At 43.7% G+C, this 21,879-nt stretch overlaps 1 protein-coding gene across 4 annotated transcripts in view; it reads left to right on the forward strand.

The window, feature by feature from the left end:
* TTC3 (tetratricopeptide repeat domain 3) overlaps positions 1–21,879 on the forward strand; it is a 95,751-nt gene that overhangs the window by 69,490 nt on the left and 4,382 nt on the right. For all 4 annotated transcript variants that reach the window (XM_006774129.2, XM_006774130.2, XM_015570715.1 and 1 more), the window contains 10 exons: positions 3,411–4,521; positions 5,357–5,422; positions 6,955–7,104; positions 9,784–9,923; positions 13,339–13,407; positions 14,589–14,685; positions 15,925–16,025; positions 16,841–16,931; positions 17,575–17,676; positions 20,107–20,450. In XM_006774129.2, coding sequence (XP_006774192.1) covers positions 3,411–4,521; positions 5,357–5,422; positions 6,955–7,104; positions 9,784–9,923; positions 13,339–13,407; positions 14,589–14,685; positions 15,925–16,025; positions 16,841–16,931; positions 17,575–17,676; positions 20,107–20,450 — 2,271 coding nt within the window. The remainder of the gene's footprint in view (positions 1–3,410; positions 4,522–5,356; positions 5,423–6,954; positions 7,105–9,783; positions 9,924–13,338; positions 13,408–14,588; positions 14,686–15,924; positions 16,026–16,840; positions 16,932–17,574; positions 17,677–20,106; positions 20,451–21,879) is intronic.

Genomic DNA, 21,879 nt, shown 5'->3' on the forward strand with positions numbered 1-21,879 from the left:
TCTCTAGTCTATGTATATAAAGGCTAAGCAACCGTCTGGTACCTATGATGCACACTGACCACCAGGGGGCAGACACTCAACACAGGAGCTGCCGATCTGTAGTGACTTGGCAGCAGCAGTTCTCCAGTGACACACCCCAGAACCAGAGAGGAGGGAGCCCAATTCTTCGTGGAGCTGTGCAATTCCACCTTCACCTGTGGGTTATGTTATTGCTGGGGCACTGTCAGCCCCGAATCTCATTTACTGCCTAGATGCGGTAACCACAGATAACCTTCAAGCCACGGCACCACCCCAGGGGTGTGGCTGGCTGGGGAGGGAATGCGGGAGGTTGGCTCCAGGGCGTGTCCAGCCCAACTTGCCCAGTCCCACACCACCAGCCACCTTCTAATTAATTTCCTCTCAATGTGCACGAATCCGTTTACCGGGCCACTAGTATGACATAAAGGAGTAAAGAATTCAGAGAGATTTGGAATTACTATTTTGAGGTTGGCGTTAATAAGAAGTGCATGGTGTTTTCCTTAAGAAATGAAACTGAGGGCTAAGATCTGCAACAGAGAATTAAATCAAAAGCTAACTATTCTCCTGGAAAACCTGTCACTCATTCACAATTTGGTCATTCTGTTTTCCTCAGTTGCTGCATTCCCATTTAGTCTGGTTATATGCTCTTGGGTTCCTCTTAATGGTTTTTCTTTATTTTCTTTTATTTTTTTTAATATACTTTTATTGATTTCAGGGAGAAAAAGAGAAACACCAATGATGAGAGAGAATCACTGATTGGCTGCCTCCTGCATGCCCCACACTGGGGATTAAGCCCGCAACCCAGACACATGCCCTGACCAGGAATTGAACCATGACCTCCTGATTCATAGGTCAATGCTCAACCACTGAGCCATGCCAACCAAGTGACTTTTTTTGAGGCCAGAAAAGTGGATAAATAGAGTTAAAGTTCATTTCGGATTGCATTTCAGATAATAGTAATTATAAAAATTTTATTCACAATAAGGTTATAATATTTCTTTGGACTAGACAAGAAATAGTCCAAATTTTGGACTATTTTTCACACATTCAATTTTGTTCTGCATTGAATATGTGAAAAATTTGTTGCTACTTAGCCAGTGGACAAAACCTGAAGGTTCTGTTTCTTAGAAAAAATTTTTTTCTGATTATAAAAGTAACTAGTGGCCCAATACACAAATCTGTGCACATTGAAAGGAAATTAATTAGAAGGTGGCTGGTGGGGCAGGACTGGGCAAGATGGGCTGGACACATCCTGGAGCCAACCTCCCGCAGTTCCTCCCCGCGCCGAACCTGGGGCAGTGCTGCAGCTCAAAGGGCGTCTGTGGTCACCGCATCTCAACAGTAAACCAGATTTGGGGCTGACAGTGCCCCAGCAACAACATAACTCACGCCGAAGGTGAAATCGCGCAGCCCCACAAGGAATCGGGCTCCCTCCTCTCTGATTCTGGGGTGCGTCACCTGAGAACCACTGCAGCCAAGTCACCACAGCTCAGCAGCTCCTGTGTTGAACATCTGCCCCCTGGTGGTGAGTGCACATCATAGGTACTAGACAGTCAGATGGTCGGACAGTTGCTTAGCCTTTTATATATATAGATAATACTTGAATTTTTAAAAAATAAAGTTGAAAGGACAAAATAAAAAAAATTATTTCTATCATCCAGATATAACCACAGTTAACTTTTGGTGTGCATCCCCTCAGACTTTTAAAAGTCTGTGTATAAAATGGGTTTCAAGATTTGCAAACTGTGGTTGTACTATATGCTCAGCCTTGTCATTTACCTTTTCACCTGAAAATGCACAGTGAGCATTTTTCATATTCCTGACTGTTCTTCAGGAACGTGACCTACTGGTTGCTGGATGGTTGTGTCCAGCACGGCATCAGCACTTCGTGACTGGCTGTGGAAAAGCTCGCGTGGTCGCATAATCATACTGTCCTTGTCACATGTGTAACTTGAAATTTGTTGTTGAGACGGAGAGTGATTCCTTTCATGTGGTCTCTTCTTCAGTTACCCCATTTGGGATTTAAGTATTTTCATCCAGATAGAACGTTTTCTGTTTCAATGATTCTCTTAAGTATTCATCATGGAGAGAAGGAGTAAATACGTACACACCATTGATGATTGTTCTGCTCTTGCTCAGTGGCAACTAAACACCAACAGAAAAGGACTCTCTTCAGACAAAGGAGGGGAGGGCCAATGTTATTTATACTAATCAGCCAAAATCCTCTACAAGGATTACTGTTCCCGAGACTGCATCACTTGTTTCTTCATACTTCACTCTCCTCAACCCCTTTTTGTTTTTAGAAATTTCCCATTAAAAATAAAGTTTGATGGGAATCTTAAAGCAAAAACATATTTAACATGTTATCTTGCAAAACATCATGTATGTAGGGAAGTTTCAATTGTAGAAATTATTCTAAGGGAACATAGTCATCAAAAAACACTCTAAGAGAGATGGGTGACTTTTCAGTATTGAGAGCAGCAGTGCTGACAGAGTGACATTGGGTCTTTATGTTTCAGAGCATCGGCCATTTGCACAGAGGGCAGCTGTTTGTAATTGTTCTGTGCATTTATCTGCAGCAGCTTCTGCACAGAAAGGAGTTTTCTTTGCTTCAAAAAGTGTTGCTTTTATCTCCTAAATAACTTGTCTTCCTGGTTAAGATTAATTTACTAAGAAAGTTTCTTTGGAGATTTTTGCTCTTGAAAAGCCTTCTTAGTTGTATGTGGTATGTGTCTGTCTTGTTAGTTTCTCACTGTTACAGACTGAAGACCAAATTCACATGGAGGAGGAAGCCTTTTTGAGCCTGAGAAAAGATAGTGCCCAGACCTGGGGTGACCACAATCCAGAGCTGGAGGCAGATTAAGGGACCTGCCCTGTTTCTGTGGGTCTGATCCTGTACTATATTGGCTTATTGATCGGACATGATTGATTTCAATACCTCTGAATCACATCCTACTCTTAAACAAAAAATTACAATAGATGTACTATATGCAAATTCCAATCAGATATTTTCTGGAAGTTTTATTTCCTCTTTTCACTTGGCATTTTGTTTTTTCTCAGATAAAGTTTCTTTTCATTGCTTTTTAAATAGATTGTATACTTATATAATTAAAACGTATAAAGTAACTTTTTAAGCCCTTTTATTTCTTTTACTAAAAAAACTTTTTAAAAATTATTTTCTGAGAGAAACAAAACTTTATTTATAGTATCATTGGTTACAGTTAGCCTTTCTCAGATTTAATATGAGTATAATATTTGTTGGGGAGGAGTTGAGATCAGCTGGAAGTGAAATAGTATTTGCTTTGGGAGAATTTTTTGGGAAATAGTATATTTCTAATGAACATGTACCAGTACTTATAATAACTTATATAAATGCAAATTTTTCCCCCCAGTTATTTCTCTCAGTTGTTGGAGGAGCATGGTCCCTTGGATATGAGTAACAAGATGTTCTCTGAAGAATATGAATTCTTCCCAGAAGAAACTCGTCAGATACTAGAAAAAGCTGGAGGTTTGAAATCTTTCCTCCTAGGATGTCCTCGTTTTGTTGTGATTGACAACTGTATTGCTTTGAAGAAAGTTGCATCACGGCTCAAGAAAAAGAGAAGGAAGAAAAACATCAAAACAAAAGTGGAAGAAATGTCAAAAACAGGAGAGTACTTACGAGTTAAACTGCCGCTGAATCCAACCGCTAGGGAATTTAAACCAGATGTGAAGTCCAAAGCAGTGTCCAGTTTATCTTCAGCACCAGCTTCTGAGGGTGCAAAACCCCAGCCTGCCTCTGCTGATTTTCCCAAACCAGCCTGTGAAGCTGAGAAGCCACAAACAGTGTCCAAGCTACAACCAGTGTCCAAGCCACAGCCAGTGTCTGAGAATTCTCGCAGGTCAGTTTCAGAGGGCGAGAAGCCCAAAGAGGTCGCTCCCAGTCCTCCCAAAGCAGCCTCTGAGGATGCGAGTCGCCATCCTCAGGGTCGTTCGACCTCCATTTCTCCCAAGCCAGTTCATGAGGATGTGAAAACAACCTATTGGACTCAAGCCCATGTGGTCACAGGGTACTGTACATACCTTCCCTTCAGGGCATTCGAGCTTACCCCGCCACCACCAGCATACATAAGCATGGTCCCAACCTTGCCCCAGTACACTAACATTTACACACCACTGGCCACCATTTCAACTGAATATCAGCTGCAAACATCAGTGACAGTGGTGTCATCTTACGTAGCCAATGACAGACCAGATCAGAGTGCTGCTGTGTATTTTGATGGTCGTCGTTTGAATGCTGAGCATGCCCCTGGCAACCAGATTGCCTCAGAAACACAGATCCTTCAGGACTCTTTGGAGATATCAGTAAAGTCACAGGACAGCACAGGTGGTGCTGATCCAGCCCAGAGTGAGCCCAGCAGAAATAATGGTCACTGTGGAAATTCTGCCCACAAGCAGGAAGCAAACCCAGAAAGGACCGATGAAGCCACAAATATTCCACATACACAAGTGGTTGCCATACAGGTAAGACTTAAATAGAAAAAAGTTGTCTTAATACTGAAGTTAAATTTTTTTTTCATTTTTTATTGCCAATATATATACACTAAAATGATTGAACAAATATGGTTACTAATGCTTTCACCTGAAAATGTCTTAAAAATATGATCCCTTTTGTAGGACATAATAGGTAATCTTGTCAAGAAAGAATTTTAGGGCCTAGTAAATAATACCCTTGTTTTCTACCCCAGTTTTGCTCCAGTTGAGAAATAAACTAGAGGAATCAGTAGATGTAACCAAACATCACCTTAGTAATATTAAGGCACAGTTGGAGATGTGCTTCTTTCTATGCAGAGTGCATGTCCTAACAGGAACCCCGCTCACCAGTGTATGCCTTACAGCAGCGCTGGACTGGAGGCCTCCCCATGTGGGTGCCTGCCCCATACGATGTAGAGAAGGAGGGACAGTGTGCTTTCTGCACACGCACCTCCCAAGAGGAAGGGACAGAGAGTCCGGGCTACACATGCATGCCCAGTTTCTCCTACCAAAACGGAAGTAGGAGGGAGTTAAGGCAACCAGATGGAGAGAAACAGGAGGGGGGTGCATAAAAGTTCCTTCCTAACAAGCATGAGAATAAATTTAGGTGCCTCTGTAGTTAACTTTACTGGGCATGAATTCATTAAACCCTGATTGGATTATCCCCTACTCACTAAGTTTTCTATTTTCTAATGAGTCAAAATCATTTAAAAAAAAAAAACCTTACAAAAATTGTGAGCATGTTTTTAAATGGTATTACATAATGGACCTATTTTACCAGAGCAGTTGACATAGATTAAAATTTAGTGTTTGTTTTGCCCCAAAGGTGTCTGGGAATGTAGCACATCAAGAAGTCAATACTGAGCCGTATGATCCTTTTGAGGCACAACAGGTGAGTCAGAATTGTATTACACTGTGTAAAGGTTCGAGTGTCCTTCATTTAACTAGATGGGAATGACTGACTAGAACTATTTTGGAGCCACCTACTAGTAATTCCATCTGAAATGTTATTATGGAATAAGCTTTAGAGAATAACCAAAAAAATCCTGTTCTGTTTTTATCTGTTTTGAATTGGGTAAGGAGAAGCAGAATGAAAAGGTAAGATTTTTTTTCGAGCTTATTTATTTCATAGTATAATGGCTTTACTGTTTAACTCAGTGGTTCTCAACCTTCTGGCTCTTTAAATACAGTTCCTCATGTTGTGACCCAACCATAAAATTATTTTGGTTGCTACTGCATAACTGTCATGTTGCTACTGTTAAGAATCGTCATGTAAATATCTGATATGCAGGATGGTCTTAGGCGACCCCTTGAAAGGGTCGTTCGACTGCCAAAGGGGTCGCGACCCACAGGTTGAGAACCGCTGGTTTAAGTGCTATAATCAGCCTGTATTAATTGATAAATAGTGCTTATTCACATGAATGATATAGATCATATTATAAAGACCTTCACTTTCTAAAGAATGATTGAATTAGAAAATCTATTAATATAATTTACTAGCTAATATACCTTCAGAGAAAAGTTATTTGATCCATTCCATAGTTACTAAAAAGATACTGGCAGTGGTTCTCAACCTGTGGGTCACAACCATCAGAAAACACATACAGTGGGGCCTTGACTTACGAGTGTCCAGACTAATGAGTTTTTTGAGATACCAGCTGTCTCTCGGCCGATTTTTTGCATTGAGTTGATAGAGTAATTTGAGTTAACGAGCTCCTTAATGAGCTCGGTCTTGGAATGAATTAAACTTGTAAGTCAAGGCCGCACTGTATAGCATATTACATTACGATTCAAAACAGTAGCAACGAAAATAATTTTATGGTTGGGGGTCACCACAACATGAGGAACTGTATTAAAGGGTCGCAGCATTAGGAAGGTTGAGAACCACTGCTTAGAGTATGGCTTTTGTTTGTTTGTTATAAAGCTGGTTTGAGATAGTTATATATCTGAAAGCAATTCATTGATAATATTTTAACTTAAAAAAAAACAGCAGCTATCCTTTTAAAACACTGTAAAGTAGAACCAAAGTAAAAAAAAGTTCTGTTCATATCTAAAATATGCATAAAATATGCAGCTTTTAAACCTAAAAAATAGTTCTTGATGTTAATTGTTAGAGAATGACATTCACATCAAACTACTGATTCAATACCAAACCCTTCTAAGACAAATATTCAGAACTAGTTATAGTACAGATCGAAAAGTTTTGTTACAAATTCCAGTAATATGAATAACATTATTTTAAAAGAGCTGGCTTTGCTTAACAGTGTTCAGGAGTTTTTAATTCTTGAGTCATTGTGGCATTTCCCTTGAAAATTTTCATCTGCCTTTTACTCTCCTTTGTTTATTTTAAGAAGCAGTTCAGGACAAGATCAGAAATAAGCATTTTTCGCTACTTTAATAGAAAACTTTGTAATTTACTTTTAGGGGGATATTTCACAGATTGAAAAGGAGTCCCACGTTTTACAAGAGCAGCTTGAGGAAGCCTGTGAAAATTACGAGCAGAGAAAACTGAAGGGCTCAGAAGAGACCAGGGACCTGGAAGAAAAGTTGAAAAGGAACTTGGAAGAAAACAAGGTAATGCTGTCTGAAACCTCTCTTTAAGAGCATGTGGCATCACTAGGAGAACGTGCTTGTGCAGCTCATGAGCTGAGCGTCTGCATTGTTGGCTACACAAAGGATTCTTCTCAGTATTGCTTATTTCAAATTTCTCCAGGACAAATTAAAGTGGCAGTGTCTTTGGTGGGTTTTTTTTCAATGTTTAGGACCTCTGCAAGTCACCATATAAGAAAGGGGCTGTAAATCTGGGTTTTCATTTACCTATAGTTCAGTCCGCTTGATTAACCAAAACTATTTCTGGTGACTGAGTTCCAAGTTAGTCTTGTTTGTATTGAGAGGCAGTAGCATTAGTGGTGAGGAGTGTGCGGCCTGGAGTCAGACTGGCTGGCTTCAGATCAGACTGGGCCCGCTCCCAGTTCCGATTTGGGGCAAGTTATTAACTTCTCTGTGCTTAGTTCCTTACCTGGGAAATGTGGACGATAACTGCTCTCATTTTGTGGGGTTAGATTAATACTTACAAAGTACTTAAAACTGGTGCATAGGAAGGGCTCTGTGCATGTTGGCTGCCACTGTTATTACTATTATTATCATCTTCATCGTATTCCTAAGTAAGGGTGAGAATAACACGTAGAGCTTACGCACCCCAGAACTGCACAGCCACCCAGGGGGTCTTTTCTGAGTCTCCTGATCTTGAATTATGTTGGCTAAGATTATCAGTTACGTGTAACTGCTATTGGAGTCATACTAATTAGCGGCAAAGCCAGATCGAATTGGGGGGATGTGAGGGATGTGGAATTATAGATGTGAGAAATCGTGGTGTGTTTCTTTTTGAAGTACAGTCTTCCATCTAGAGCAGTGGTTCTCAACCTTCCTAATGTCGCGACCCTTTAATACAGTTCCTCATGTTGTGGTGATCCCCAACCATAAAATTATTTTCGTTGCTACTTCATAACTGTAATTTTACTACTATTATGAATCGTAATGTAAATATCTGATATGCAGGATGTATTTAGGTGACCCCTGTGAAAGGGTTGTTCGACCCCCAAAGGGGTCACGACCCACAGGTTGAGAACCACTGATCTAGAGGTAACAGGGATGGTAGTCATTTAAGAAAGGAAGAGCCTGTTGCAGAAGTCTGGATCAGTAGCTGGGGCAATGTATTAAATAGAATAAAATTAGCTCAGGAAACTCGTTATTGAGCCTGGCCAGTGTGGCTCGGTGGAAGATACCTCAAATACTTATTTTGAAATAAAGTTGAGGTTTTAAAAAAGAGGTACAGAAACCAAATTTTCTCTAATTGAGAAAAGAATCGTCAGAAAGTGATTATAATTCTCTCTCTAAACCAGTGCATATAGAGGATACAGTTATATCCTCTGGGCTATTCCTCCTTTTATTCTGATATTTGCAGGAAAAGGATTCAGATCCTTGTCGTTGGTGGAGTCAGAGACAAGTGCATGGAGGCTGCCCCGGTTAGTGTTGTGAGGCCCGTGTCATTGAAAGGTGGTCGGTCCAAACAGTAGGCGAGCTCCCGCAGCATATTTTTGTGGTTGAGCTATAAGAGTGTGTGCTTATAATACTTAGTGCATTTTGATACCTGATTCCTTCAGGTACTTGTTGCCAAGGCGGTTGTCATGCCACAGTAGAACCTTTGGTTGCACATCATCTCCCAGCCAAAGGGTTGGTTCAGAGGTGAAATCATTGGCTTAGAATAGAAGCACAGGTGGGTGAGAAACAAGGTTAGCGTGGCCGCCAGCAGCAAGGCATGCAGATGGACTTTGCTCATAGTTGTACGAGTGATCCAGGTAGAATCAGGATTTTGTAAGTAGAGGAGGTCACCTTAGTCATTGTAATGACTCAGCAAATCCAGAGTCAGCAAGGAAAATGTAAGGAGAACATTCCCCTGCTAGAGGGGGTGTCACTGGACTGTTACTGAACCTCTGCTGCCCAGGAACAGTTGGCTGTGCACCTGGAGGCCACTGGAACCAGCCCACCACTGCAGTCGGAACCGGCAGTCTGCAGGGACCTGGGCTGGCCAGCCAGATGCCTCCCGGGCCATTGCAAACCGAGTGCCCGCGGAGACAGGAGGGTGCTGGGGTCAGACACGAATCTTCTCAAAGCTGTCTCAGAGGAAATACTCCAATTTCCTCTATGTCTTCCTTGCACCACAGGCCTCTGCTTCCAGAACCCAGCTAAGACTGTTTCTCTATAGTCGAACAGACTCCCGGGGCCTAGGCATTTGTCCTCTTACACTTGAGACCTTGTTGTAACCAGTTTGACACCGAAGCCATTTCTCCCTGCTCTGCCTTCCATACGTCCACTCTGCACTCCCGCTGCGTCACACCTCTTGCTTTTGTGCAGATGTGCCGTAACCTTATTCTTCTGCTTGAGTCGTGCTGCGAGTGGCAGGCTCATCTGGGAGCCCGAGATCGGATATCTGAGAAGCCCTTTCTGAGCACCATGGTCTGTTCTTGGTTTGTTACCTGACATATCCCCCTGCCTGATTCACGGAGGGCAGGAGAGGGGTGCTGGCGCTGAGGCCACATCCTGGACCACGTCGTAGCCCAGGCTCAGCCCGGGAGCACAGCCAGCTGTGACAGTTCTGCTGACCCCGAGTCAGGGCCTAGGCGGGGTCACCAGCACAATTCTGATCTCAGGCTCCTTTGTTTCATGAAGTAAATCTTTCTAAAATCGTTTTAGATCTCAAAGACAGAATTAGACTGGTTCCTCGAAGATTTGCAAAAGGAAATTAAAAAATGGCAACAGGAGAAAAAAGAAATACAAGAAAGACTAGCAGCACTAAAGAAGGAAATGAAAAGGGTTTCAGATGCCACTGAAACGTAAGTAAGGCTCAATGCAATGATTTTTATTGTTTGTTTTTTGGGGTAAGGGTTGTTGATATTTTAACATTTTTGATATTCCATTTCAAACTAAATCGGGTGAAGTGAAAATTTTAGATACTGTTTCATCTAATTTTTAAAAACATCTGTTGGGGAAATATGTCACCTGAAACTTTTTCTAAACCTGCCATATTTGCAGATAAAGTGAGACTGTGAATTAAAGAAAGGCATCCTTCTAGTCTGAGCACTCCCTCTACTGTGACCATGACCTTTGACACACACACCCCACTTTCTGTGAAATGAGCGGTCTTGTCTAGATCTTAAGCTTCTTTTCAGCACTAAGATTCTGTGGTGATTATTTTACTTATGATTACTTTCACCCTGAATCTTGAAAGCATTGAATTCCGTTCTATAGTGTGAGGGATTTGGAAATACATACCAGCCTTACAGTTGTCAGATGGGCCAAGTTGGTGCTAAAATTCTCCATGATGGATTCCTAACCCCTTTCTTCCTTAAACAGTGATATGTCCTAGGATTTACTTAGCTTAATTGTTACCTATTGTGTAACAAAACACCCAAAACTCTGTGGCTTAAATTAGCAGCCACTTTAGCTGACGGTGATCCCACAGTCTGGGCTGAGTGCAACTGGGCCATTATCCGCTGGTCTTGCCAGTGGTTCCTCTGGCTGCGTTTAGCTGGGGATGGGCTCAGCCGGGATGCTGGTGTCTTGTTCTCTCCCTCTCCCTGTGGCCTCCCTGTGACTTTTATCTACACAGTCTCTCCATCTGGTCTCTAGCATGGTAGCCAGACTCCCTGTGTGGCCCTGGGAGCTTCCAAGAGTGCAGGAGCAGGAGCTGCCAGGCCCCTGCAGGTCTGCGCCAGAGCTGTCAGGCATCCCTCCACCACCTTCTCCAGTTTCAGGCGGGGTGCCGGCCTCGTCCAGAGCAGAGCTGCACAGTGGGGGCCGAGTCACCAGGGGACACAACAACCACACTCATCTTTCAGGGCATTTATGCGTTTTCCATTTGCTGTGCCATGTGATCACATGGCTTTCATTATGTCTCGCTAGCATCACATCTGGGCAGTTTCTAGGTAGCCCTTAAAAGAATGGTGAACATAAAACACTGCCTCTGTCACGTCCAAGTAGCTTCAGGGAACACATTTGCAGAAAAGATAATGTCTTTAAAGCTCTTTTCTTCTTCATATTTGAGCAGGTCTAGTCTTAATCATTGTTATCCAAAAATTCAGAAGTATTTATGTTTAGCATATTTTTACATGCTCAATTTAGACATTCTGTCAAACTAAACAAAAATAAATGAATCTGTTGATGAGAAAATATTTTTTTCTGCTCACATAAAAATTAACCATTCCTGTTGGGGAGACTTTTTACTGGTACACACACACACACACACACACACACACACTTTATTAATATATATATTTCTTTGTCTCTTTTGGTCACTGTTTAAAGATAAGCCATAGGCTTCTCTGTGCTTTATACTTTCCAAGTAAATGCTTTATATTTAGCTTTTAAAGCAAAATCTTAACACTTTTAGCTCTCCTAAAGAAGCTCAAAGGATATGAGCAAGGATGTGGTTTTTGTACACTTTAGGTCACACTTAGTATTAAAAATGGCTGGAGCATAGGGAGCTCCTGCTTGGTGCAGTAGGACAGACCAGCGGCATCTATGGAAATGACGCAGGTTCCTTGAAAGAACAGGACAAAATTGAGTGCTTAGAGGAATATGTCTACACAAGAAGGAAAGGCCTTGAAGCTGGTTCTTAGTGGAAATGTGTTCAGCAAGTAGAGATGACTAAGTGGTGTGTAGGGGAGCATGAAGAGGTAGAACATACTCCCTCAGGGCATTGCCTAGGGGTCAGATTAGCACTTTGTTTTGAAGGGTTGTCAGACAGTGCACACATGAGTGTGTGTTGGACTCTAAGTTTTATTTATGTATATCTTACCTAATAAGAGAGTAATATGCAAATTGACCATCACTCCAACACACAAGATGGCTGGCAGGGGAGGGCAGTTGCGGGGGACCAGGCCTGCAGGGGAGGGCAGTTGGGGCAATCGTGCTGGCAGGGGAGTAGTTAGGGGCAATCAGGCAGGCAGGCAGGCGAGCGGTTGGAAGCCAGCAGTCCTGATTGTGAGAGGGATGTCTGACTGCCCTTAGGGGGTCCCAGATTGGAGAGGGTGCAGGCTGGGCTGAGGGACACACACCCACCCCCTGCACGAATTTTGTGCACCGGGCCTCTAGTATATGTATTTTATTGATTTCAGAGAGAAAAGGAGAGGGAGATAGAGATAGAAACATCGATGATGAGAGAGAATAATTGATCTGTTGCCTCTTGCACACCCTCTACTGGGGATCGAGCCCACAACCCAGGCATGTGCCCTTGACCAGAATCAAACCTGGGACCCTGTAGTCCACATGCTAATGCTCTTTCCACTGAGCCAAACCAGGTAGGGCTTAAGTTTTATTTTAAAGAGTAGGGGCTGGCCCTGGTTGAGTAGTTCATTTGGTTGGAGCGGTGTCCCATACACCAAAAGGTTGCTAGTTTGATTCCCAGTCAATGCACATACTTAAGTTATGGATTCAATTTCTAGTCAGGGCACTACAGAAAGCAACAGATATTTCTCTCTCACAACTTTCTCTCTCTCTCTCCTTCTTTCTCTCCCCCTCTCTCTCCCTCTTCCTCCTCTTGCCCTCCCTCTCTCCCTTCTCTCTCTCACCCACTCCCTTCCCCCCGCCCCCTCTTTCTGACTCAATAAAAACAGCTCAGCTGGTGTGGCTCAGTGATTGAGCATTGACCTATGAACCAAGTGGTCACAGTTCAATTCCTGATTAGGGCACATGCCCAGTTTGCAGGCTCGATCCCCAGTGTAGGAGGCAGCCAATCAATGATTCTCTCTCATCATTGATGTTTCTATCTCTATCTCCCTTTTCTTTCCCCTCTGAAATAAATAAAAATATATTTTCAAAATAAATAATAAAAATAAGAATCAATAAAAACACATCCTAAAAAGCACACACACACACACAAACAGAGGCTGTTTGCATTTTGAATGAGAACCCCTGGTCATACTGTACTCCTGTCTCATCTTAAACCTCCCAGGAGTGCTCCTTGAAGTGGACTGAGATAGGATGACATGTGACAGGCATATGACTTAGTGATCAGATAAAATGGCTGAAATCCGTGATCTGCCCTCCAAGTGTAAAAGGAAAGCTTCCAAAGAGGAAAATGACCCAAATTCTTTGCCTATTTTGAAGATACTAGAAATGAAACAAAATGTAAAAACTTACAAAGAATTCGAGGAATTTTGCATGGCTGTGGGTAGAATTTACTCTGGATCAGGTTTGTAAAAAAATCTTGAAAAAACTAATTAAAATTTGGTGATTATGCTTTCATAGGTACACCCAGAAAAATGATGGACAGGAAAAGGAACATGAATTCCTTCTGGATCAGTCTTCTGAAATCAGGCAAATTAAATTTAAATTTATTTGTATGTCTAATACTTTTAATAGTAGAGGCACAAGCACACAGGACATCTAAACATATTGTTGCTTGTCTATGTTTTAAATGATTGTTTCTCTTTTTATTTTCTATTTTATTATTTAATATTTAAAATTTATCCTTTAAGTATTTTTATGTTGTGATGTTCCTACTTTATTCCACATTGTCAGTTTAAAAATCTAAATTTATAGTTGATTATTACGCCTCTTTTCCCTTGAGTTAGCTTGAAACTAAATGTGTGTTTTAAACACTTTTCTTTTGTGTTACTGAAATACCAGTCTCAACTACATTATGGTAGTTTGTTGCTGTGATTATAGGTTCATTGAAGGATTTTCATTATGAACCTATAAAAAAGTTTTCTTTTAACCTTTATTAAATGGAAATAATGTTTTCACATATTGGTTGCCAGTCTGTTCAGTAGTAAGCAGTTGTATTCTGCTTTTCTCATATGTTGTTTCATATACGCATTTCCATTCACATTATGGTCCATGCCTGCCTTGTTTTAGCTGTTACAGGTATATTGCCATGAACAACTTTATATAGATCGTTTTTTCCTTTGGGTTATTTCCTTGTAATTTGTGTCAAGATAGAATTTCTTACTCAAAGGATGACGGATATTCTATAAAGTGTATTAATATAACAGATTATACTCCCTCTGTGCTCATAAAAATGGTGAACCAGTTTCCCACCAGTTCCTCACTTTCTTTTTTTAAAAAGTTATTTTATTGATTTATTTGCAGAGAGGAAGCGGGAGAGAGAGAGAGAGAGAGAGACTTAGAAACATCAGTGAGAGAGAAACATCGATCAGCTGCCTCCTGCACACCTCCCACTGGGGATGTGCCCGCAACCAAGGTAGATGCCCTTGACTGGAATCGAACCTGGAACCTTTCAGTCCGCAGGCCGACACTCTGTCCACTGAGCCAAACCAGTCAGGGCCTCACTTTCAATTTCATACCTTCCTGTGATCATTTGTGAAGTGCGAAGAGCACATGTGAGTCTATTACACAGTAAAATATGAGGCAAGAAGTTACTCTGGAAGATGTCTATGTCTTTTTGTGGCACGACCTCACTGTTACCCTAGCTTTAGCCTTTGTAATCTCAGTGGTAACATTTTTTTCAAAAAGTGTTTCTCCTTTACTATTTGCAGTAACACATTTACAAATGAGAAAACGAAAATAGAAGAGCAATTAAGGAAAGGGAAGGAGCAATATGAAGAGGTTCTTCAAAGAGCTGTGGCTGCAGAGGTGAGCCCCGCCCCAGGGGGACTGGCAGACAGGGCACAGGCCCTGGTCTGCTCTGTGCTGACTGCACCTGGGGCACCACAGCCTTGCCGGGAGCACGCAGGCTCGAGGGGTCCTGTCTCGCCTGCAGCTTCTTCATTGTTTGCCCTCACGCTTATGTTGTGTCACGTAGCTGTGCTCAGTGTACACCAAATTTTGTAACCTGCTTTCCTTATTGAACATTGTAACTCAGTCATTTTTATGCTCTCCACTTTGAATGGCTTCATTATACTTAGTCAAGAGTCAGCCATAAAGCACGTTTGCCAATACTAGAAAAGGAACTCGAAAATCATCCACTTAAGAATATACTTGCCCTCGCCCTCCCCCCAAAAGGATATATGCCAGTGTCAGTGTTTGAGAAAGTAGTGAGACAAAAAAATAAAAATGATGACCCCTGGCTGTACTTTATTTAGTTCTGAAACGTGGTTTGTCTAATTAAGAAGTTAATGTGGTTTATGGGCATATGTGTCTGTAATTATTCTGGGAAAATAAAAGAAGGCTTAGCTTGTGCAATCTGCAAACACGAGTCTTTCAGTTAAATATCGACTGTGTAGCTGCCGCTAAGGAAGGGAGGGAAGTAAAAGCCGAGCACCTGTCGTCTGCGGCGCCGTGCTCGTGCCCATGTCCCGAGCTGTCAGTTCTCACCACCACCTGGCAAGCCTTTTTGCCGGTGGGTCCTGGCAAGGTGCTGACACCTGGACGGAAGCAGGCAGTTCTACACTTCCTGCAGTGACTCTCAAAAGCCGCTGGTTGGCTGGTGGGGAAGCCGGCGAGTCCGCTGCTGGAAAAGCATGCGCCAGGGCTCCCGACGCCCGTGAAGCTGAGCACAGCGTCTCCGCGGCCTCGGAGTCGGACAGGGTGCGGCTGTGGGCGCTCTGCCTGGGTAGACAGGCGCAGGTACCGCCCACTGGGGGAAGCACACAGGTAGCCGCGCTCTGTGCTGCAGCTGTCAGCCACGTGGGAAGTGTCGTCTCTGAGGAAAGTGGCATTTAAGGTCTGTCATTTTGTTACTCTAGTTTCACATCCAAAAGTTTTAATGCATAGTCACCTGACATTACAACATAAACAAGTTCTGGTGACTCTCATTGTGTGTCATTTAGGAAGAAACTGCAAAGTGGTGTAGAATGTTTAAGTTTTAACAAATTCAACTAGTTTCAGATTTTCAGTTTTAGAATACTTAAACGTTCTCTCATCTCATGGTAGGTATCTGTGCTTGAAAACCGGAGAGAGGCAGAAGTATATAAGTTACAGATTGTGGAATCACAAGCAGAAGGGTATCTGAAGACCCTGAAGCAATTGCGCAGGTACTGTAGGCATTATGGGTATATTTCCCAGCATGTCATTTAGCAAATGAAAGTTACAGGTGAGGAAAAAATCTTACATTAGGCAGGGCCATTTTATTTATTTCTTTATTTTAATACTAGAGGCCCAGTGCATGAATTCATGCACCAGTGGGGTCCCTCTGCCTGGCCTGTGGGATCGTCCCAAAACCGGCTCTCCAACATCCCCCAAGGGGTCGTGGATTGCGAGAGGTCACAGGCCAGGCCGAGGGACCCCACCAGTCGGGGCAGGAAGGGACTGCTGGAGGGCTCCAGGGCATGTCCGGCCCATCTCGCTCAGTCCTGATCAGCCGGACCCCAGCAGCATGCTAACCTACTGGTTGGAGCGTCTACCCCCTGGTGGTCAGTGCACGTCATAGCGAGTGGTTGAGTGGCCTTAGCATGTCATTAGCATATTATGCTTTGATTGGTTGAATAGACTCCCAGACACATAATATATTAGGCTTTTATTATATAGGATATTTTATATCAATTTCAGAGAAGAAAGGAGAGGGGGAGAGAGAAACATCAGCGATGAGAGAAAATCACTGATTGGCTGCCTCCTGCATGCCTCCCACTGGGAATTGAGCCCAAAACCCAGGCATATGCCCTGACCGGGAGGGATGTAACCTTGACCTCCTGGTTCATGGGTCAGTGCTCAACCACCAAGCCATACCAGCTGGGCAAAAATATAGTTGTTGTTTTGTATGTGTGTGTGTGATCATGTGAAATATATCTTTCATGTTTAAATGTTTGTTTTAATTTGTACTTTAGCAGTTACATGTTTTTCTCCTTTTCAGTGATTCTGCAGCATATCCTGAACTAGAGTCTGACATACATTCATGGGAATCATTTCTTTCTGATGTTAGAAAAGAAATTGAGAAAGCAGAGGTAAGTTGTAAAACATTTTATAATTCTGTCAAAATCTATATGATGGTTATAATTCTAAGCGGCTAGTCCAGGGGTTGGGCAAACTTTTTGACTCGAGGGCCACAATGGGTTCTTAAACTGGACCGGAGGCCCGGAACAAAAGCATGGATGGAGTGTTTGTGTGAACTAATATAAATTCAAAGTAAACATCATTACATAAAAGGGTCTTTTTTTTTTTTTTTTTTTTTTTTAGTTTTATTCATTTCAAACGGGCCGAATCTGGCACGTGGGCCCTAGTTTGCCCACGGCTGGGCTAGTCAGATGGAAACCGTTCCTTTTTTGAGCTGTTAAAAGCAATAGATAATATTTATTGAAATTTTAAGAAGAGTTTTTCATGAAAGTAATGATATTTCTTAACTGTCCAGCTCTAACCTGGATGCTGAGGTGAGAGCAGCGTGTGGATGAGGCTGTAGTGTGTCTGTCAGTGAGGTCTTACTCTGCACTTTGTCCTGCAGGAAACAGTCGCTTTAATACCCTCGTTTCATTTGTTTCTTGGAAGATTGTTGGTCGTTTTTAATGTATAGTAAGAAAAATAGCACTCATTGACGACTGTGGTTTCCCTTGGAATTTGTTAGAAAACTAGACCCTTTTCTTCTACCTACAGTCTCAGTTTGAAGAACACGTTAAGGCCGTTAAAACTGGCTCTCGGCTCAGTGAGCTTCCTGACGTGCAGATCTCCGCGCTCCCGTTTCCTGCATGGAGCTCAGTAAGTCTGTCGGCTTCTTTTTGGAGGGAAGAAAACAAAGCATAATGAGCCAGTTTCTTGCCTCATTGGCCAAAGTCGTTGGCTGCTGCTGTTGTCTGGGAGTGGGGATGGGATGGATGAATAGTTGCCTTCATGTTTTCATTGTTGGTGCGACTAGTTAACCTTTAGGTGTCACAGTAAACATTCTATATAAATAGGAGACTTTCTATCTCCGGGTCTAAGGAGAGACCTGAGGTGGCGAATACACTGCTGCTCATCTCCCCTTTCTTTTCTGGATGCTGAGGTGTGTGTGTGAGTGTCCCTGCCTTTGAACAAATATTCCAGGTGTAGCAGGTGCCTGCAATTTATTCCTTGATGTTTAGAGGCAGGAGACCACATCTGAAATTTAAGATTTTTTTCTTGTGAAATACAGATAAACACTGCTATCTGTGAGACACACGTGGGCGTTGTGGGTCTGGCATATCCCATTGCGCTGCTGGTTTGAGGAATATGCTGAGTCTTCTGAATAACAGTGATTGCCAAGCCTGGTCTTGTTTTAGAATATGCAGCACCGTCACGAAGAGCATGCCCTTTACTTTGTGGACTTTAGCACGTGGCGAACCCTAGTGCCGCTTTATTCTGGCATATGTGATTCTTATCTGGACACAGCGGATGCTCAGTGAATACTGAACTGAAATGAGCTCAGCCCTAGGGAGACCAGACCATAAGAATTTCAAGAAGGACTCCATTCAGGAGTTTACTAGAGCCCTGGCGAGGTAGCTCAGTTCATTAGAGCGTCATCCTGAAGCTGAAGTTTCGGGTTCATCCCCGGTCAGGGCACATACAGGAATCAGCCAGTGAATAAGTGGAACAAAATGATGTCGCTCTCTTCCTCTTCCTCTCTCCCTCTCATTTCACATCCCTTCCTCTCAAATAAAAAAGAAAAACAAGCCCTAACCAGTTTGTCTCATTGGATAGAGTGTCAGCCGTGGTCTGAAGAGTCCCGGGTTCAGTTCTGATCAAGGGCACGTAACTTGGTTGTAGGCTCATTTCCTGACACTGGTTGGGACACATGCGGGAGGCAACCAATCAACGTGTCTCTCTCACATCGATGTTTCCCTCTTTCTGTCTCTCCCCTTCCCTCCCACTCTCTCTAAAAATCAATGGAAAAATATCCTTGGGTGAGGATTAACAAAAAAACAAAAAGAGTTGATCAGAGATAGATTTCAGAATGTTTTGCCACAACATTGAAATCTTCTGGTTCTGAAATGGTCTTTAAAGCCCCCATTTCCCCAGCATTTGATTCACACCTTCCTGCTACTGCCAGACTTTGCCTGGCTCTTCCCCACCCGGGGCCCATCCTCAGTCTGCGTCCTGCCTTCCCCTGAGCCCAGTCAGGCTGCCCTCTTCCCCGACCCTGGACCTTCTGTCAGGTGTGTTCCTCTCCTTAACTTAGGTGACAGCTCCCTGCAGGTGTGAGCCTGGTCTGGAATGGCTTTTTCTCATCAGAAAAGCATGTTAAGCATTCAGACTTAGTGCATTCATCTCGAAAGAAACATTTAGCCTCCTTGAACTGAGTAAAATATTCTGTTGAGATTCAAAGTTTTGTCTCCACAGAATAAGTTTTTTCTCTCCATTAAATGAATAATAGAGTTTTATTTAGAATTAAAGATACTTACCATTTACAGTTTTTCCAAGTTCTTATAGCAGATACGAAAGGGGAAAGAGATCTCAGCAGAATATTTTACTATTAATGTTTAATTCTAGCTAATATAACCTTATAAATACTCAAAATAATTTTACATCCAGAACCTGGGAGCTCTCATTGTCCCAGGAGCTTGCACATAAAGGACCCTAAAAACCACCTCCTCTCTGCCACCCCACCCTTCATCCACTGGGCATGTAGTGGTGATCAAGATTAGCTGTGGTCTGTGCCCTCAGATGCCTGTGGGCTTGGGAAGCGAGACCCGGAGTTACACCCGGAGTGCGGAGTGGGCCAGGTTTCTCCCCGCAGGCGCATGGAGTGCTGCAGCAGTGGAGGAGGGCACTGACATGACCGCAGCATCGGTGTCCCGGGCTCATGGTGGAGATGTTGGCGGCCCTGGCATATGGGGGGGCAGTTTGGGGGGGGTGTTGGAGCAGCTGTTTGGTTCCTCGCCAAGAGCAGCTGGGAAGGGAGTGGGGTCCCGTGAGAGGGAGAAGGCAGGTCGATGGGTGCGATGTTCTCCCTTAGGCGGCGTTTCAGGTTTCACAGAGAAAGGAGTTATGAAGGGAGTTACTGAGAGTCAGAGTCCAGCCTTTCTAACAGCTAGCGGGCATGTTACGATTAGTAATTAAACACAAAACAAACATTTAATTGTATTGTATTCCGATATTTGTCTTAGTCATGTTTAATTATCAGTCTTTGCCATGGATGTTTCTCTAAGTCCCACTGTGGTGTGTCCCTCACAGATTCGCCCAAAGTCACTTCCTGAGTCTCCAGGTCAGGATGAGCAGGGTCCCTCCACGTCTGCAAGTCACGGGACCGGAAACCACACACTGGTTCCCAGGGATTCAAGCCTGGTCTCTGCCGGTGATCGCCCACTGGGGGCTCCCTCGCCATCACTGCCAGCATCGCCTTCCGCTCAGCAGAAGTGTGAGGGCGCCAGCCAGGCAGCTCAGCCAAAACGCAGCCCCCCGGCTGATCAGAAACTGCCCGGTCCTCCGGGACGCACGGCCCGTCCCAGCCAGTCTCCGAAAAGGCCCTTCAACAGCATCCTCGAGCACCTGTCGGCGGTGCTCCCCTGCTACAGCAGGTGCGGTGGCAGGCGCTGCTGAGTCTGTGAAACACTTTTCTTGAACAGGTTTCCTGAGCAGGTACAATTGTGGCCAGTGAGGGGCTGAAGTGGGAAGGATTGCACAGTTGTTTTATTCAGAAAGGCAGGTGCTACATTTTCTTTTTTAAGCTGATAGGTGCGCATTTTCAAAAACATTTTTAATGTGCGTATCTAGTGAGAACTCTGAGCACTTGTCAGAACTGGGCCATTTCCTAAGATGTGATGAGTTCAGTGACATGCGCAGCACTAGTTAGACAGTTAAGGAGTTACCTGGTTAGGCAGCACTAGTTAGGGAGTTGCCTAGTTAGGGAGTTACCTGGTTATGCAGCACTAGTCAGGGAGTTGCCTAGTTAGGAGCACTAGTTAGGCAGCCCCTGGTGACCTGCAGGTCACTGGCTTCACGTGGCTCTAGAAAACAAGGCCCGTAAAAGGAGGCAGCAGCTCGCCGTGTGGGCAGCACCTCCGACTCTCAGAGGTGTGAGGTTGAAGAGAATGGTATGATTCGCTGGTGAATCGGGTGTGGGCAGGTTACAAAGGGAATCCGGGGGGCGGGGGGCGGCGCTGTCTCACCTGAGCTCCCAATCCACACGTTAGTAGGGCTTCTCCAGACCTTGGCCTCGACCTCCAGGTTGGTACGGGGAGAAGAGGTGCCCCTTGTCGCAGATGAGGTACAGGAGTGTGTCTAGAATACAGCTAGGAGGAGAGGAGTCCCCACCCACGGCGGCCCTCTGCACCCCCATGTTATTTCTGCCTTTGATGCACTATTAGTTGGAGCCCCTGATTTTATGCTTTTGAAACAAATAGCCCTCAAACTGTGATAGGCCAGAATGGATATTTTGCATCTACAAGGACAGCCCTGCCCTTGCAGAGTGAGTGTTCGGTCTGCACGCGGGTGTCTAGCCTGTGGCCGCAGTGTGAGAAGCGTTGTAGGTTCTCTCAAGAGCCATAACCCTGCCAGTTGTAAGAACATTCAAGTTGAAACTACTGACAGTACCTTACAAATAAGATTGTTTGCAACCCTTGCTAAATTTGGCAAAGTTAAATAACCAACTAGAAAAGCATCAATTCTCTGCAAGTTAAAACATTTGGGCTATTCGTGGTGTAATATCAAGTTGCTGTCAATTATTACCATTCATCCACACCCACTGGTGCTTGTGAAACAGGCTGTGCAAACTGTTGTGGGTTAGATTGTTGGGAGGACGTCAGCCAAGCTGGTTTCCTCTGGGGTAGAGGTTTTGTGGTGTCGGCTCAGGCCCTGGTGTCTGGGCGTTAGTGATGCTGCATCAGCAGCTGCCGGAGCTGGTGTCTGCGGAGGGATGGCTCTCCCCACTGATGCCGCAGATAAATGCCGTGTGACACTATTGCAATGAGCATTTAGACACCATGCTGGAGTCTCATTCCACTGGAA

This window comes from Myotis davidii, unplaced genomic scaffold (assembly GCF_000327345.1).
Source record: "Myotis davidii unplaced genomic scaffold, ASM32734v1 scaffold227, whole genome shotgun sequence".
In the NCBI taxonomy this organism is placed as follows: domain Eukaryota; kingdom Metazoa; phylum Chordata; class Mammalia; order Chiroptera; family Vespertilionidae; genus Myotis; species Myotis davidii.